The sequence below is a fragment of the Plecotus auritus genome, assembly GCF_963455305.1.
Source record: "Plecotus auritus genome assembly, chromosome: 6".
In the NCBI taxonomy this organism is placed as follows: Eukaryota; Metazoa; Chordata; class Mammalia; order Chiroptera; family Vespertilionidae; genus Plecotus; species Plecotus auritus.
In genome coordinates, this window is record NC_137773.1 from 30,857,054 (window position 1) to 30,874,882 (window position 17,829).

Sequence of the window (17,829 nt, forward strand, 5' to 3'; positions counted from 1 at the left end):
AGGGAACTATGGAGAGGTAAGCCCAACCAGGAGCAGCTTTCCTCCTGGAAGCATCTGCTAATTCACAAGCAGTGGCCAGAAGGCTGAGCAACTGAGTGGTCTAATGGGGGACTAAAGAACAAAAATTGGAGTTCAGGACCCACCAAGGACAAGAAGCCATGGGAAACACCTCAGTCATACTTCAAAAATATTGAAATTAAGAAAGGAAATACTAAAGGGAACTCTTCAGACTGAAGGAAAACTGTTCCAGATGAAAGCATGGAGAAGCAGAAAGAAATGAAGAATAATAAAATGGGTGGCCAAATCTAAATGAATATTGATTATGGAAAACAATAATAATAAAGTTTCTGGGGAACAAAATATAGAGAAATATATAATAGTTAAAAGCATAATACCAGTCAACAATAAAACTAAAAAAGACAAGAAAGCATAATACCAGTAGTGTATAAGTTGAGAGGACAATAAATAGAGTTAAAATGCTTTAAGGTTATTTTATTGCCCAGGAATCTGTAAGAGTGCTTTTAATACATCAAGAATGCATATTGCGGGAGAAACCAAGATGGCGGCATAGCTAAACACCTGAACTTGCTGCCTCGCACAACCACTTCAAAACTACAACTAAAAGACAAAACAGACATCATCCAGAACCACAGGAAGGCTGGCTGAGTGGAAATTCTACAACTAGAAAGAAAGAGAAAAGCACACTGAGACTCAGAGGAGCTGCAGAAGTGAAGTGCAGAGGTACAGAGGCATGAGCGCGAGGGCTGGCAACTGAGTACGCGGCTGTCTTTTTCAATCCAGAGGGAGAAAAAAGCTCTCGACTGCTCTGAACTCCAGTTCCAGGCGAGACTCTGGGGACCCAGACTCATACGGGGAGAAATTGGACTGTCTGGCATCGGTCAGAACTCGAGGGTGGCTTTCTCTCAGAGGTGCTTGCAGCGATTACCGTGGGACACTGAGACCCGGGGGCCTCTTAGGGCAGGGCTGAGAATCAGCCATAGCTGGTAATTTTTTTATTTTGTACCCCTGTTTGCTCCACCCTGTTGATTCCCTGAGACCCCACCCCACCCAAGCTGTGCTCAGAGGCCTTTGCATATGAATGGCCTGGCCCTTTGCATTCTAAAATTACCTAACAAACTGCAGCTAGGTCAGAGAGACCCAGAACATCCAAAACAAGGCCCAAGACCCCACAGCAGCTTGCATTGCTTCACAGCTGGGCCTTATCTGGGCACCTCCAAACCCCAAACAAAGAAGAGGAATCTGCAGATCTCTCTGTAGCTTCTGCTGGGTGGCCTCAGGCAGAGGCTAAATTAGCACCTCCTTGGAGATCCAAGAGCCAGTGTACCCAGTGGTCAGAGTGGGACCATCCAGATTACAACTCCTCAGATCCATAAGGGACACACTCAGGGGGCAGACTCAGTGAGCACCAAAGCCCCACTGAAGCAAGTCTTGCCCCATAAGGGTGTCTCCAGCACAGAAGTTCTACCATCGTAGACACAGATGATTCTCACAGCCAGTTGGCCTGGAGGTCAGTTCCTCCCAGTGATACCAACAACAATCAAGGCTTAACTACAACAAGACTGTGCACACAGCCCACAAAAGGGTGCACCAAGAGTGTCCACCTCAGGTAACTGGGGAGGCTGAGCCACTGGGCCCTACAGGACACCTAGCACACAAAGCCACTCTATCAACACAGGCAAGCAGCCAAAATGTGGAGACAAAGAAACAGGTCACAAATGACAGAAATGGAGGAAAGCAAACGACTGGATATAGAGTTCAAAACCACGGTTATAAGGTTTTTCAAGAATTTATTAGAAACCGCCGATGAATTTAGTGAGATCCTCGAGGATATGAAAAAGGACCAACTAGAAATTAAGCATACACTGACTGAAATAAAGAATATTATACAGAGATCTAACAGCAGACTAGAGGATTGCAAGAATCAAGTCAAAGATTTGAAATACGAAGAAGCAAAAAACACCCAACCGGAAAAGCAAAAAGAAAAAAGAATCCAAAAATTTGAAGATAGTGTAAGAAGCCTCTGGGACAACTTCAAGCATACCAACATCCGAATTATGAGGGTGCCAGAAGAAGAGAGAAAGCAAGATACTGAAAACCTATTTGAAGAAATAATGACAGAAAACTCGCCTCACCTGGTGAAAGAAATAGACTTACAAGTCCAGGAAGCGCAGAGAACCCCAAACAAAAGGAATCCAAAGAGGATCACACCAAGACACATCATAATTAAAATGCCAAGAGCAAAAGACAGAGATTAAAAGCAGCAAGAGAAAAACAGTTAGTTACCTACAAGGGAGTACCCATACGACTGTCAGCTGATTTCTCAACAGAAACTATGCAGGCCAGAAGGGAGTGGCAAGAAATATTCAAAGTGATGAATAGCAAGAACCTACAACCAACATTACTCTACCCAGCAAAGCTATCATTCAGAATTGAAGGGCAGATAAAGAGCTTCACCGATAAGAAAAAGCTAAAGGAGTTCATCACCACCAAACTAGTATTATATGAAATGCTGAAAGGTATTCTTTAAGAAGAGGAAGAAGAAAAAGGTAAAGATAAAAATTATGAACAACAAATACATATCTATCAACAAGTGAATCTAAAAATCAAGTGAATAAAAAATCTGATGAACAGAATAAACTGGTGAATATAATAGAATCAGGGGCATAGAAAGGGAGTGGACTGACAATTCTTGGGGGAAAAGGGATGTGGGGGTGTGAGAAGAGACTGGACAAAAATCGTACACCTATAAATAAGGACAGTGGCGGGGGTGGGGGATAAGGGCAGAAGATGGGGTGGGAACCGGGTGGAGGGGAGCTATGGGGGGAAAAAAGAGGAACAACTGTAATAATCTGAACAATAAAGATTTTTTTTTTAAAAAAAAGAATGCATATTGCACCAGGCCGTTGTGGTTCAGTTGGTTGAGCATGATCCCAAGCACTGAAAGGTTACTGGTTCAATTCCAGGTCAGGGCATATTTCCAGGTTGAGGGTTCAGTCCCCAGTCAGGATGCTTATGGGAGGCAACTGTCGATGTTTCTCTCTCTCTCTCTTTCTCTCTCTCTTTTTCTCCCTCTCTCTTCTTCTCTTTCTAAAATCAACAAAAACATACATTTTTTTAAATGCATATTGTGTCCTGGCTGATGTGCTAAGTGGTTATAGCATCAGCCTACACACTGGATGGTCACTGGTTCAATTCCAGTCCAGGGCACATACCTCGGTTGCAGATTCACTACCTGCCCCTGTCAGAGCGCATTCAGGAGGCAACCAGTCGATGTGTCTCTCTCACATCGATGTTTCTCTCTCTCCGCTCCCTTCTACTCTCTGAAAAGCAATGGAAAAAATATCCTCAGGTGAGGATTTTAAAAAGAAGAAGAATGCATATTGCAGACCACAAAAAGAATTCTAAAAGAATGCACAAATAACAAGCTAACAATTCAAAAAATACTTAAATAATCCAAAAGCAGATAAGAAAGAAGAAAAAAGAAACAGAGAACAGGTGTCAAAGAAAAAAAATAGTAACCTGGTATGTTTAAATATATTAATTATTAAATATATTAATTCATTACATGGTCAAATTAAGAGGCAAATATTATCAGACTTGATTTTTTTAAGTAGATGATACAAGAGATACATCTTAAATGTAAGGGAACAGAAATCTTGCAAGCAAAGGATGGAAAAATATATAAATGCCAACACTAACAAAAGAACTTCAGTATAACCATATTGACAAACATAATATCTGACAAAATAGACTTGAGGACAAGAAACATTACTAGAGAAAAAGAAAGGGAATTAATAATGATATAAGGGTCAATCTACCAGAAGATATAGCATCCTAAATTTGTATACAGCTAATAATAGTCTCAAAAAATAAAAGAGAAAAATTGATAGAACCAAAGGAGAAAGATATATTCATAATCTTGGTTGGACATTTTTTTATCCTCACCTGAGGACATGGTTATTGATTTTTAGAGAGAGAGGAAGAGAGAGATAGGGGGAGAGAGAGAGAGAGAGAGAGAGAGAACACCAATATGAGAGAGAAACATTGATTGGTCACCTCCCTGCACATGCCCTTACTGAAATCAAACCAGCCACCTTTAGGTGTATGGGACATGCTCCAACCAACTGAGTCACAAAGGCCAGTCAGTTGGAATTTTTAACACTGCTTTCTTGGTAACAGGAAGAACAAGAATACTAAACAATTAATTAGTTAACAACAATTAAGTAATGCCAATAAATTAGATAACCTAGATGAAATGGACAAATTCCTACAAACACACAAACTACCAAACTGGCTCAAGAAGTAGGAACTCTGAATAGACCCATAACACGTAAAGGAATTAAATCAACAATCAAAAACCTCACAATTAAGAAAAGCCCAGGACCAGATAGCTTCACTAGTAAATTTTATCAAATATTTTTTAAAAAATTAACATCAATACTTCTCAAACTCTTCCAAAAAATTAAAGAGAACACTTCCTAACTCTTCCATAAGGCCTGATACTAAAACTTGACAAAGACATCATAAGAAAATCTATGACATTTTCACAACCTTCGATTTGGCAATGGTTACTTACACATGACACTAAAAGCAAGCAACAGGAGACAAAATAGATAAATTGGACTTCATAAAACCTTAAAACTTTGTGCATAAAAAGACATTATCAAGAGAGTAAAAAGACAACCCACAGAATGAGGGGAAAATTGCAAACCATATATTTTATGTTATGTGTATTTTACCACAATAAAAGAAGTCACTAAAGAGATACAAGATTTTTACAACACAATTAAAAGACTTGACCTTATCTACACATATAGGACATTTCAACCAACACCTGCAGAATACATTTTCTTTTTAAGTCCACATGAAACAGCTACTAAAACTGATCTCTCTCTGGACAGAAAAACAAGACAACAAATTACAAAGAAGTGAAATCACACCAGGTAAATTATCTGATTTTAAAATATAATTACAACCAAGCAAAAAGTCATGTACCCAGAAAACAAAAATAAAAAGACAAGTACCCGGATCATCTCAAAGCCAAGGGCAGGGCGGGGGATGAGTTGAGACCTCCAAGTTCCCAACTCCTCTCTCCCCACCTCACCCCATTTGGGATCAACAGGACCTCCCAGCCCGCCCTTGACCCTCAGACCTCCCACAGCCTCTGTCTCCCAGCAGAAGAGTATGGCCAGCCTGGTCACAGACCCCTCCCAGGGCCTGGATGTTTGAGGAGCGCAGTGAGGCAAGGAAGAGAGGGGGGAGACACAAAGCAGAGGACACTGTTTCCATGGGGTCCTTTGGAGAGCTCACAGTAACTCCAACAACCAGGCCCTGGGCTAAAGGCTTGGCCAATGCTGTCTCCTTAAGCCTCATGGGACTTGACAATGGGGGAACTGAGGTTTAGTGAGTAACTTGCCCCAGGCCACACAGCTATTGTGTGGAGAAGCCAATGACCCTTGTTCCTGATCTTGAGCAATACTGCCTCCAGAGAGAAAGATGGCATCCTCAATGTCACTTGGCTGCTAATATGAACAATCTTGCCCCACCCACCTCTGATCTATGAAGGTGTTGATGTTTCTCTTCAGCTACGGGCATTAATGTGGGGCCATTGGCAGCTAAGCCCAACAAACTCAGAAGTATTATCCACCCAGTGGGTTCATTGAAGAGCGGCTGCTGCCCTCCTTAGCAGCTCTTAGCCATGGAGAGGGGCATCCAGGACTTGGCACAGCAGTGACTGGGTCCTGAGGTTGCTCTCAGGCCCTGCCAAGGGTAGGTAGGGTATGTTTAATGTTCCCTTTAAGGTGTGCTAGTAAGACCTGCTCTCTATACACAGAGCGAGCTGGTGTTGGGGGAACATTAGCAGGTTAACAGGTGTTAGCTCTGGTGACATTCCCATGGAATACACATATCTTACATCCTTCCACACATGGCCATGGGCCCAGGTGGACATAACCAAAGTTGTCACGTGACTATTCTTCTTACAAAGGTCACGAGTCTCTCACCTCCCCAGACCAGGTGCCCCCATGTGCCCTTGCCCACTCAGGCTGTCATTAGACTGAGTGGCCTTTACATTCTTGACCCTGAAAGAATCTTCAGGCTTGGCCTTTGGGTTCTCCATCAAGTAAATGTTAATAGTAATAATGAAAACTATTGTTATTCTTACATAATATTATTCATAATTAAATCCTTACTAGGTGCCAGACCTTGACATTTGGTGTTGTGTATATTACCTCTCAGCCCTCCCAGGATGATGTGTGGGAAATCATTACTCCCACCTACAGATGCAGAACCTGAGATCAGAGCAGGCCGGTGTCCTGTCCAGGGTCACAGAGCTACCCCGTGGAGGCAAGAATAGGATCTGAAGTCGTGTCTGTCCCAGTTCTTTCTTCCACCCTATGTGCCTGGAATTCTGGGTTCACTCTGGAACCAGACATGCTGGCCTGTTGTCCCCATGAGTCACTAAAATATCACAGGGGGCTCTGATCTGGGTGAGCAATGAGGGGGGCAGTGATCGGTGGGGCCAGACACAGTGATGGGAGGCATGGAGGGGAACATGGAGATGAGGGTCTAGGCTCACAGGGCATGCACACCAGCAGCTACACTTACCACCTGAGGGAGGGCAAGAGAGCCCAAAGGGGTGTCCCCGGAGCAAATAAGGAAAAAGGAGTCATTGAGTCAGAGCAGCACTGAGAAAGTCCAGGGCCCGGACCAGACAGCCTCACAGCCCACCCAGGCACCCACCTGTCACTCCACTGTTTGGCTGGTGGGGGGCAGGGTGACAAGAATGCCTCTGGAGGGAAACTGCCATTTGATAGGTAGGGGCGACCTGGTGTGTGGCGCTTCAATGGGGCCACATTCGGACTTGTGGGATGAAGGGTAGGAAGAGCACGTGACCTTTTAGCAATGACTGGCCTGAATGCAGCTAGGATCACACATCTTATTTAGCACATCCCAAATTCCTGTGTGCCTCAGCTCTTCTCACTGCCCTGCTTGGGCGGGGCCGAGGCACGTGTCAGCTGGATAAACTAGGGCAGGACCATGTCTAGAGGCCACACTGCCCAGCTCTCAGGTCTGCTGAAGAAGCATGGCTCCTAAGCAGTAGGTCTCAGGAAGGGGGCTGGAGAAAGGGCTGGCCCCTAACAACCTGGGTGAGTCCGTGAGAGGATACCTCTCCTCCCCGCCTCCCCAACTCACATGTCCATGCAGGTCCGTGTTGAGCAGCATCAGGGCACAGGTGAGCGTGTGGATCCCATCTAAATCAGAGATGGCGGCACCCTCAGTGTGAGGGCCCACTCATTCCCACTCCCAGCCACCCCCTTGTCTCCTGACAGAGCCAGGCTGAAGGTCTCAGAGATTGGAAGAGGCCAGCCACCTGCTAAACCCAATCAGGGCCCAGTGCCTGTGTGATGCCCCCTGCCCTACCCCCATTGAGGCACTGGAGTCACTTGCCTGCCCAAGGTCAGGGTCAACCCCTCCCTCAGAGGAGACTTGACCACCCTGGGCCTGCTCTGGCTCAAACTCCTACCTCCTGTGGCCAAACTCACCTTGAACCTCAGACCCAGGAATGGCTCTGGTTCCCAGGCCATATCTCTGCCATAGCCTGTATCTCTTCAAATAACTGGCCTAGTCCCCCAGTTTCTGGAACTCAGGTCCATCCTTAGGGCAGGTCTGGCCCCTAAGAGGGCCCCAGCCCAGACCCCCACATCAGGACCCCCACCACACTGAGAAACGGTATTGCAACGGGGGATCAGGGAGAACAAAGACCCAAAGGACTGAATCTCTAGGATGGAGGGTTTCAGGCCTGGGGAATGGCAATGGGCAAGATATCAGGAGGTCTCTTGCCCAGCAGGCTGTGCCCATCCCATGTGCTGTAGCTTATTCACTCAATGTTTATTGAGCAGGACAGAAGTGGCAGATAGACCAGGGCAGGAGGAAGCCAGGGCCTGGCAGGGAGGGGCAGGCAGAGTGGGGCAGGTGGCCATACCTTCCGAGGTCCTGTCATCAGGGTTGCACTGGCAGTATCGGCGAGAGAAGTGAGTGAGGACCCGCTCTCGCTCCTGCGTCTCCCCCATCAGCGGGAAGGCCTTCAGGAAGGTTCTGGGGGGAGGGGGGGCAATTCAAGGATGCTGAGGCCCTCCCAGAGCTCCTGAGTCAGTCTGGATCCTCACTCAGGGTAGGAACCCCCACCACACACACATATGCGCGCGCACACACACACACACACACACACACACACACACACACACACACACACCTGCCCTAAGGGGCCAATGCTCTAGGGCCCCAGCATCCAAGCTCAGGGAGGCCCCTGGCCCCCAGGACAGCTTCTGGAGTTTCAGCCCTCATTGCTCTCCAGGGCCTTTTGGAAGTAGTCAAGGGACAGATTGCGATGAACAGAGGAACATCTCAGTGCCAGCATCAGCTCTTCTTTGGGGTAAATGCCCATTTCTTGCTCCCTCCTCTATGCTGGACCCAGACTGACCACACCTGCCCCTCAGACTGCTCTGCCTCAGTCACACCCACTCCTCACTCTATGTGTTACCAGCTGAGCCCAGAGCACAACCCTATCCTCCCACACTCTTCTCCCACCCCAAGTCTGAGCTGTTACCAAGTTGTTCTTCACCCCTAATCTCAACCCTTCCTCCTCCTCCTCTGTCCTCATCATGGGCCAGGACATCTCCAGACGGGGGCACCCCTGCAACGCCCCAACACATCCTCCCAATGGTCTTTCTAAACACACATGCAGTCAAGATTCACCCCTGCTTAAAACTTGTCACTGGCTCACCAGAGCCCTCAGAATAATGTCCTGGCCCTCCTGACTACACAAGCCCCCTCCTGTCCCTTCAACCTTGCACCCACCTGCTGCCTCCCCACATGTATTCAGACCCCGGACAGGACAGGCACTTTCACTGCTCAGGGCCTCTGAGCAGGCTGGGCCCTGCCCAGAAGGCCTTCTCTCCTCTGCTGGGCAGCTCCCAACCCCTTCCAGGGCCCAACACAAAGGGCAGCAGCTCTCAGGGGCCCTGGCAGCTGATCCCCACACCAGAGGGTCTGGAAGATGGGGCCAGGCGCCTCACCTGGGGGAAGCTGCAAGCTGAGGTAGTTTGGGTCTCTATCTGTCCTGGTTCACAAAGCTAAGTAATTTGTTCCTAACTTTGCAATGTTCGTTTGGTTTTTGTGGCGCCCACTGTGTTTCATCCTCTCTCACACTGCTCCTAAGGCACTCTGGGACCTATGAGCCCAGCTTGGCCAGTCCTGACCCTCTGAGGCTTCCCAAGGCATCGGAAACTGCTGACCACTGTTCCATCCCAACCAATCAACTGCTGTGCAAAAGCCCTCCATCCGCCAGCTAGTTTTTCTCCTCTCCCTGTCTCTCCCGCTCTCTGTTCTCTTCCCCTCCGCTGGCCCCCAGCTCTGTGTTTCCCCTCCCACTTCTCACACCCCATCAGCACTTTCTAAAACCCATCCCCCATCCCAGCCTTAACCTGTCCCACTGATGAGCCATCCAGCCCAGCTCCTACTCCCCAGCTCAAACACCCCTTCCCTGGGGGCTTCCCCAAGCCCCAGCCCAGCACAGCTGCCACCAAACTCAGGCCTTGTCTTCTACCACCTGGTGGAGTGTGAGAAGCCTGACGCCTCCAGGTCAAAAGCTGTCAGCATGCTGCTATCAGCATCGCCTCTCAAATCCTGCTTTACACCCAGCACCTGCTGTGGCTCCCCAGTGTCTGTGCAGTACAGCCTCAATCTACTGGGCTGACATGCAAGGTCCTGCCGCCCAGCGTCCAGCCTCTGATCGTGAGCTGATCACTGTATACCTTCCCAAACCAGTCCCTCTCATTCCAATGCAAACGTCAGCCTCAGCTCAGGCTACGGCTGTTTGCAGCAGACCAACTCGTCCACTGAGAACGTCGGGGAAAGCCAGGCAGAATGCATCTCTCTTACGCTCTCAGAACACTGTCCTGGGTTCTGACAAAGACCGAAAGGGCCCAGATTCTGGAGAGGAGAGTAGGCTGTCCACAGCTGCTTGCTCCCTGGGCTCTGGTGGTTATGGGCACAGGCAGGAGGCAGAACTTGTGGTGGCTTCACGGAGCTGAAGACACGAACCCAGAGACTCGAGGGCCTGTACACACATGGCCAGCTTTCCTTTGAGAGATTTGCCAAATTTTGACATGTGTGGGGCAGGATGTACATAAAAAGCTAAGCAGAAAGCCTCTGAGAAGAAGAGGGATTTGGTTTGATAGTCTTACCACGTTGAGGAGACAATTTTGGATTCATGATCCACCAAAAGGAGAGGCGCCCATGAACACACCAGGCTCCCAATGGCAAGCCCGACGGGACCTGCCCCCCTGGGATGGGGTGAGCCCTAAACCTCTACTCAGCTCAGCCTTGGCTGGATTCAGACCGGGCCCCCTGCCTCCCTCCAACTGCCTAGCAAAGGACAGGGCAGCCCCTCTCTAAAGGTGCATAGCATGATCTGGAGCAGCTATAATTCTATACAAAATGTACAGCATCTCATTAAAATGGTTCTACACATACAGAGAGAACCTTATGATGTGGTCAAAAGGGGAAAAAATAGACAACAGAAACAGAAATAGATGATAATGGCAGTGGGCTGAGCAGACAAGGGCTTTGAAATAACCATGGCTAATATGTCAAGAAAAGGGGAATGGATGAGAAAACAAGTGAAAAGATGGGGAATTACCCAGAGAAGTATAATCTGTAAGAAATATTTTTTAATAAAATGAAAATTCTAGACCTGAAAAGTATAATAATAGAAAGTGAAAACTCAATAAATGGGTTTAATGCCCTGTTAGACACTGAAAACGGGTAAATGATTTGTAAACAGGACAATAGAAAATAGCCCAACTGAGCAGAAAAAAAAGAATGAAAAATACATTTTTTTAAAAAATGTAAGAGGCATGTGGGACATGACGGGAAAGTCTACTATGCAAGGACCACCCAGCCCTTAACTCAGAGACTGCGGTCCCTCCCCCAAGGGCTCTGGCCTGGTGTCACCCTGCTGGCTGGGCCACCAGGACTGCTAGACACTGGGCTGCATCCTCCCACTCTGGGCTCCCCTGAGGGCTACTCCCTGGGCCCAAGCACCAATGGGGCCTGAGATCAAATCTCCCTCAACAACTGTGGGAAAGCTGGAAAGGAGTGGGGCTGTTGCCTTCTTTTCTCTCCTCGACCTTCACAGCCTCAGCACCCACACATCGTGGGCACTCACTGAGTCGCTGGAAGGCTGCTGCTCTGATGGCCCATTCCCCAGCCTCCCCAAAGGGGTCAATGATAGAGCTGGCATGAGAATCCAGATGTGCAGCCTGTAACACCTGTGGGCACTGCCCTGTCCCAGCCCCACTGACCTGAGCGCTCTGTCCAGAGTCAGGCCTGAGAAGTCGAAGAAGCTGAGGTACTCCCCGGCCACCAGCCTGCTGAACTCGTTGCTGCCAGGAGAGCATGGGGTGTCCATGAGAAGCAGAGCACAGCAAACAATGGGAGGTACATGGGAAATACCCTGACCCACCCACTCAGACCTGCCCACCCCAAGGCTGTCTTCCCTGCTGGCCAGTTGGGCTCTGACAGTTCACCTGGGCTGGGGGTCAGGAAGGCTTCCTGGGGGAGATGATGTCTTGGGCAACACCTACAGGAAGGAAGAGCCAGCCAGGATGCAGGGTGTCCCTATAGACTGCACAACATGTCCAAGAAGCCACCAGCAGGGCCATGTGGCCAGAGCCAGAAAGCAGGAACAGGGGCAGCAAGATCTGAGGCAGGGAACAGGGCCCGAGGGCCAAGGGAAGGATCCAGACTTGATTCTGAAGGCTGATGTGGGGAGGGGAATGAGTGAAATGGTCAGATCTCTATTTGGAACACTCTACCTGCTGCGTGGAGACTCACTGTGGGGGCTGCAGTAGCTACCCAGGAGGGAGAAGGAAGAGGGGGGAAGGAGAGAGATTTTGGAGGCAGAATCCACAGGATATGGGGATGAAACAGGTGTGGGGCATGACAGAGGAGGTGGCCCCTGGGGGAGATATCCAGAGCTCAGAACAACAGGTGGGGAAGGATGTATCCACGTCAGAATCCTCAGCCCATAGCAGGTAAATGGCTCCGTTTCTTCAACAAACTCGTGGCATTAAAAACAGGAGGGGACTGTCCGATGGTTGTTGACTAACGGAGACTAAGAGACATATTGGCCAAATGTAATGTGTAGACCTTGTCTGTGAGCTGAGTTGAACAAACATTTTTGAGACAATCAGAGAAAATGAAACAGACTGAATGTTAGAGATAATTAAGAAGTTTTTGTTAATTTTTTTAGAATTTATAATGGAATTATGATTGTGTAAAAAAAAAAAATCCTTATCAGCTAGAGACACATACCAAAGTATTTATGGAAAGAATGATAGAGTGCCCAAAATAAGCTTTAAAAAATTCCAGCAAATGGTGGGGCTGTTGGGGGGCGGGGGGTAGAGGAAACAAAAATTAAAAAACATTGATAACTTTGAAGCTGAATAAATAGTACATAGAGGTTTAATGTATTTTCTCTGCTTTTCTGTATGTTTAAAACTTTCATAATAAAAAGTTTAATTAGAGAAGGTGTGGCCAGTGTGTCAACACAGTTGAAGGTGAGGTCTGGCAGTGGCCACTGGATTCAAGACACAGCTGCTACTGACCCTGGCAGGAAGGGCTTCTGAAGAGAGAGTGTGAGAAAGAAGCCAGCCCTAGGGCTGAATGTGGAAAGCGGGAGCAGTTGAGTGTAAACCTGTGATCCAGGAGGTTACAGTTCAATTCCGGTCAGGGCATATGCCTGGGTTGTAGGCTCAATCCCCAGTGTGGGGCGTGCAGGAGGCAGCCAATCAATGATTCTCTCTCATCATTGATGTTTCCATCTCTCTCTCCCTCTCCCTTCCTCTCTGAAATCAATAAAATATATTTTTAAAAAAAGAGAGAGAGAAAGAAAGGGGGAGCAGACAGAGGCCACTCAGGGCACAAAGTCCCAAGAGTTTTAGCTACAAAGAGGCAGGGGGTGCCCTATTCGATTTGGCTCAGCGGATAGAGCATCAGCCCACGGACTGAAGGGTCCCAGGTTCAATTCTGGCCAAGGGCACAGGCCCAAGTTGTGGGCTCAATCCCCAGTGGGCGGGGGGTGTGTGCAAGAGGCAGATGATCAATGATTCTCTCTCATCATTGATGTTTCTATCTCTCTCTCCCTCTCTGAAATTAATAAAAAAATATTTTAAAAAATAATAAAATTTTTAAAAAGAGCCAGGGGGAGGAAGATCAATTGAGGAAGGATTTTTATTTTCAGTTGGAAAAGACTTGAGCACAATTACACGCTTATGGAAAAATTCTAATAAAGGGAGGGCCTGAAAAGACAAGGGAGGATGAGGGTCAACCAGAATGAAGGCTTCTGAAGGGTGTCATTAGGTTGGAAGAGTCACGGCCCAGCAGGAGTGGGGCTCGTAGTTGTGACTTCTGAGCTGGGGCTGGGAGGACAAGGGCAGGAGCCATGTGGAGGCTGTGGAAGGTGGAAGAAGCTGGGTGGAGGGAGAAGAGAAGGATCCAGGAGCAGAACCAACCTTAGCGCCTCCCTGTGGCCTAAGCCCCAGTTAGTTCACACTTGGGGGTCTAGGGTCGGAACTGTCCCCGTTAGCCTTGTGAGCTAGTCCTGCTTCTGCACCTTCGGGGGAGCGGACAGAGGCTACTCAGGGCACAAAGTCCCAAGAGTTTTAGCTACAAAGAGGTGCTGGGAGGCCCTCCGGAGGAGGACGAAAGACAGGAGGACATGCTGATGGTCGGACATGCTCAGGATGTGCATGCAATGTCCTCAGCCTCACAGTCCCCGCCTGTCCCCCAACCCCTTTAGGACTCTCATGTGCCTAGTTCCTTTTCCCCAGTCCACAGGCCAGGGCGCGTCTTGGTGGCTTCGGCCCTTTGAGCCAGTTCCAATAGACAGTGAGTGGGGCTTCATGAGGACCAGAAACCCTCCCCCACCTACTGGGCAGCCCAGGCCCACAGCCTCCTCTCCCTGCCCCCTTGGGCGGGCCACTGGCCCTCCCCCAGCTGTTCTGTCCTCACTACCATCCATGGTGGCCCCATAACCACAGGACACATCCCACTCCCCCATCCCCGAGGGGCTGCTCCGCCTCCATCTCCCCTCCCTGGGAGTGTGGGCCGTCACCCAGGCAGCCCAGAAAGGAAACAGATGTAGGGCAAGTCCAAAAATGAGGACAGTGGCAGGAGGAGGGTTGTAGGACTGTTGGAGCCACCCAAGCACCAGGCACCCCTAATAGAAGCCACCTACACCCCTTTCAGGCTGGGGGAGACACCGGGTATGCCTGGGGTGGGAGGGGTGGGAGACAAAACTCACTTCTTGCCCAGCTGCCGGGCGACGTCACAGCGCTGGAAGCCCTCGAGGTGGTAGAGGCGGCGAGCCAGCCGGCGAGCAGCCTCACTGACCCCCTGGCACCCGTTGGCCAGCGCATCTGTGCTGCCAGGCTCCAGCCCCTCCGAGCTGCTCAGCTCTGAGTCAGAGTCGGACAGGCCGTCCTTGAGGCTGGGGTCACTGCAGAGGGGAGGTGGGGTGAAGAGAAGGGGCTCAGAGGCCCTGCGTCAGAGGCCCTGGGGAGGCCTAGAAGGTCTCCCCAGGCCTGAACAGCCACGCAGGGGCCAGAGTAGGGCAAGCTCCCCTGCACCAGGAGGGATCAGGTCAGACTCCTGGGAGAGCCCTCCGGTGATATCGTTAGATACTCCACAAACCCACAGCATAGCTCCCTGGCCCCACCAGGGCAGACAGACCTGGAAGGGCAGCATGGACCCACAGGACTGGGGTGGGAAGTCTGGGTGCAGATGAAGGGCATGATGACCTTGGTGAGGGCTGTTCACTCTGGGCACTGAGTTGCCCTCACTTGCTTTACCTCCTCTGGGTCTGTTTCCCCATCTGCTCCAGGTCTGGACCCTGCCTCACCTGGTTGAGTTCAGCAGCTTGTCCGTGTCCTCCTCCTCTTCCTCCTCCTCCTCCCCACCTGGGCCCTGGAGTCTATCTTCATGGAAGCCATTGGGCATGGCCGTGAGAGACAGGCAGCTCAGGACGTTCTCTGAGCGGCTGCTGGAGATGGAACGCCGCAGGGGGCTGCCCAGCTCCCCATCACCACCAGCTGCTCCCATGTCCCCTTCAGGCCCCATGTCCCCAATGCCCAAAGAACTCCCTGGCTCAGGGCTGTCACGGGCCCGCTGCTGGATGAGGGGTGTAAGGGGAGCCTCAAAGCTGACACAGCTGTCACTCTCGTCCGTGAGGCTCAGCACGTCTAGGGAGTCGAGGCTGCTGTACTGGGTGCCCCGCAGCAGTTCCGACTCCACAATCTTCTCAAACGTGGCACTGAAGCCGTCCCGTACATCTGGCTCTCCAGGGCCACCCAGCCTGCAGGATGCAAGGACCAGTCAGCATTCCGCCAGGGTGCCCCATTGCAGGTGCTGGGACTACACCCATCTGTGCCTGGGAGCTCCCTGCAGGTGGGGAGTGGGCATGGATTGTGTCCTGTTTATTTTCTCAGCTAATACTGCCAGATGCTGGCTGGTTACTGGGGTAGAGCAGGCATGGCCCACCCCCCAGTGCCCAACCCATGCCTGGCCCATAGCAGGCATCGGTAAATGACTGTGATTCCTCTTCCTCCAGCCTGGCCCACAGGGCTGCTCCCCTATCACAGCAAGAGTCACAGTGGTTCATAATGTTGCTGTCCTGCTAGCCTGGGAGGTTCTTAACTTGGCTGACCACATTCCAGCTTTGCCTTAATGCCACCTCCTCAGAGAGGCTGAGGGAGGCGGGTCCACACCACCGACCTCACCAGCCCCCCTCCCATTATTCTCCGTCCTCAGGATAGCTCTTCATGCCCTCCCAGCCTCTATCAGGATGTAGTATTCTGATTGTTCCCCTGTTTACCATCTGTGCCCCAGCCCCACCCAACACAAGGCCAGAAGCACCAAGCACACAGTAGGCACTCAGCAAACCTTACTACATGACACACTGGGTGAGTGAGCAGATGCTTGTAGCCCATGGCCCACCACCCTGCCTGAGCCATCGTAGGGCCCTGTGCTGCCCCAGAGGAAGCCTTTGTGCTGGCTGCTCCCTCTGCCCAGACTGCTCCTCCCTCAGGCCAAAGCCTCCTTCCTCCTTTTCTCAACCAGGCCTGCCCTGACCACCCCATTTATAACTGGGACCTGCCCCAAACATCCTAGCCCCCTTCATTTTTTCCCCAGAGCACTTACTTCCTTCTAACATACTTTAATACAATAAAGTGATGCTGTAACTCCAATAAGTAAGACTGAAGTAAGATTCCAGATGGCTCTTAAGTCAGGGGTAACTGACAGGGATTAACCCACAAAGCCTACTCTCATAGGTCAGTTGCAACTCCAGATCCTCAACTCCAGAAAGTGGAGGGATGGACCAGATGACCTTCCACATCAAGACATTTTGGAACTCTAATGTCCAGCCTGGGATGGAGGGAGTATGACCCTCCAGCCCCACATAGAAATAGACCATGATAGCTTGGAGACTGATGATGGGCCTGATGGCCTTTGAAATCTCATGGCTCTATTTTCCCCAAATAACCAGAAGCTGAGCAAAATTGAGACATGACATTCCCATTTCATGGATGAGAAAACCAAGAACCAGATAGGCTAAGTGGCTAGGCCCAGGCCAATAGCATGGAGCAGCCAAATGTGGTGAGCCCCTATTCTGAGACACCGACTTACCCTGATTGAGGGTCCTCAGTGTCTGGACAAAAGCTCTGGGAGGCATCTTCTCCTGCTAGCCCACCCGCCCTCCAGGGCCTGGACCCCGTAGAATCATTGAGAATGTTCGAGTCTGGCCCCAGGACTAGACCATTGGTGAGGGAGAGGCCAAGGCTGAGGCCGTGGAGGGCCATGTCCGGGCCCTTTGTGGGCTCCTCAGTGTCCACCAGGGTACTCCTTATCTCATGTCCTGGGCTGTCGTGGCTACTATTCAGGTCCTCGCTGGCCGCCATTCCATTCTGGACTGGGGGCTCCTTCTCAGACTCCAGGCTGGGGTCCCGGGTGGCACCATCTTCCCCAGGCAGTACAGATGGGAGCTTATCCTCATCCATAGCAGGCACTGCTCTACCCTGAGCTGGCTGGTCCTGGGACTCTGTTAGATCTGCCGGCAGATGGAGACGAAGGGGTGGGTCAGACAAGGCAGGTGTTAGGGGTCTAAAGCCCAGCGGAACCAGCACCAGGCAGCCTGCTTGGGGACAGAAGGATGGCCGAGAAGGGAATGACCTTCTCAGGATCTCCTGACCAGTGTCTGGGTCCAGTCTTTGGTGTCTTCAATGCCCTGTTCAAACCAGCCCCCTTCTCCTCTACCCCGACCCCCTACCATTCCATGTGCCCCAGTCCTTCCTTCCCTGTTGTGCCCTCAGAATTCACCAAAGCCCCTTGAGGAAGACAGGTTGAGAGGGTCCAGGATACCTCCTCCAAGCCCCCTTCCTCTCCTGCTATGAGTGTTGAAGACAAAACCCCAGGCTGACAGCAACCAGCCTCCTTGCCTCTTTGCATGTTCTCTCACCTTGGCTCTGGGGGCCAGACAACAGTGAATCTGTGGTGAATGGAAGGAGCTGGGATGGGGCTGCCTTTAGAGGGGGCGTTAGGAGAGGAGGCAAGGAAATCGACAGAAGTGCAGCTTTATCACAACAGAAGCCACCTTAGAAGCCAAAGAGAGCCATCCAGGCCCAGCGTGAGGCGCTGTCCAGGGTGCTGGGCAGGTGCAGGGCCACCCCAGAGCCTCCCTGAGAGCGT

General features: G+C 50.4%; 1 protein-coding gene across 5 annotated transcripts in view; it reads right to left on the reverse strand.

The window, feature by feature from the left end:
- The window catches only part of PSD2 (pleckstrin and Sec7 domain containing 2), a 43,620-nt gene that overhangs the window by 13,386 nt on the left and 12,405 nt on the right, over nt 1–17,829 (reverse strand). For 3 of the 5 annotated variants that reach the window (XM_080672983.1, XM_080672986.1, XM_080672982.1), the window contains 6 exons: nt 16,771–17,191; nt 14,987–15,439; nt 14,390–14,584; nt 11,388–11,468; nt 8,006–8,118; nt 7,212–7,274 (listed from right to left, as the gene is read on the reverse strand). In XM_080672983.1, coding sequence (XP_080529109.1) covers nt 7,212–7,274; nt 8,006–8,118; nt 11,388–11,468; nt 14,390–14,584; nt 14,987–15,439; nt 16,771–17,141 — 1,276 coding nt within the window. In that variant the 5' untranslated portion in view covers nt 17,142–17,191. The remainder of the gene's footprint in view (nt 1–7,211; nt 7,275–8,005; nt 8,119–11,387; nt 11,469–14,389; nt 14,585–14,986; nt 15,440–16,770; nt 17,192–17,829) is intronic. The other 2 variants (XM_080672984.1, XM_080672985.1) reach the window with 1 other exon arrangement.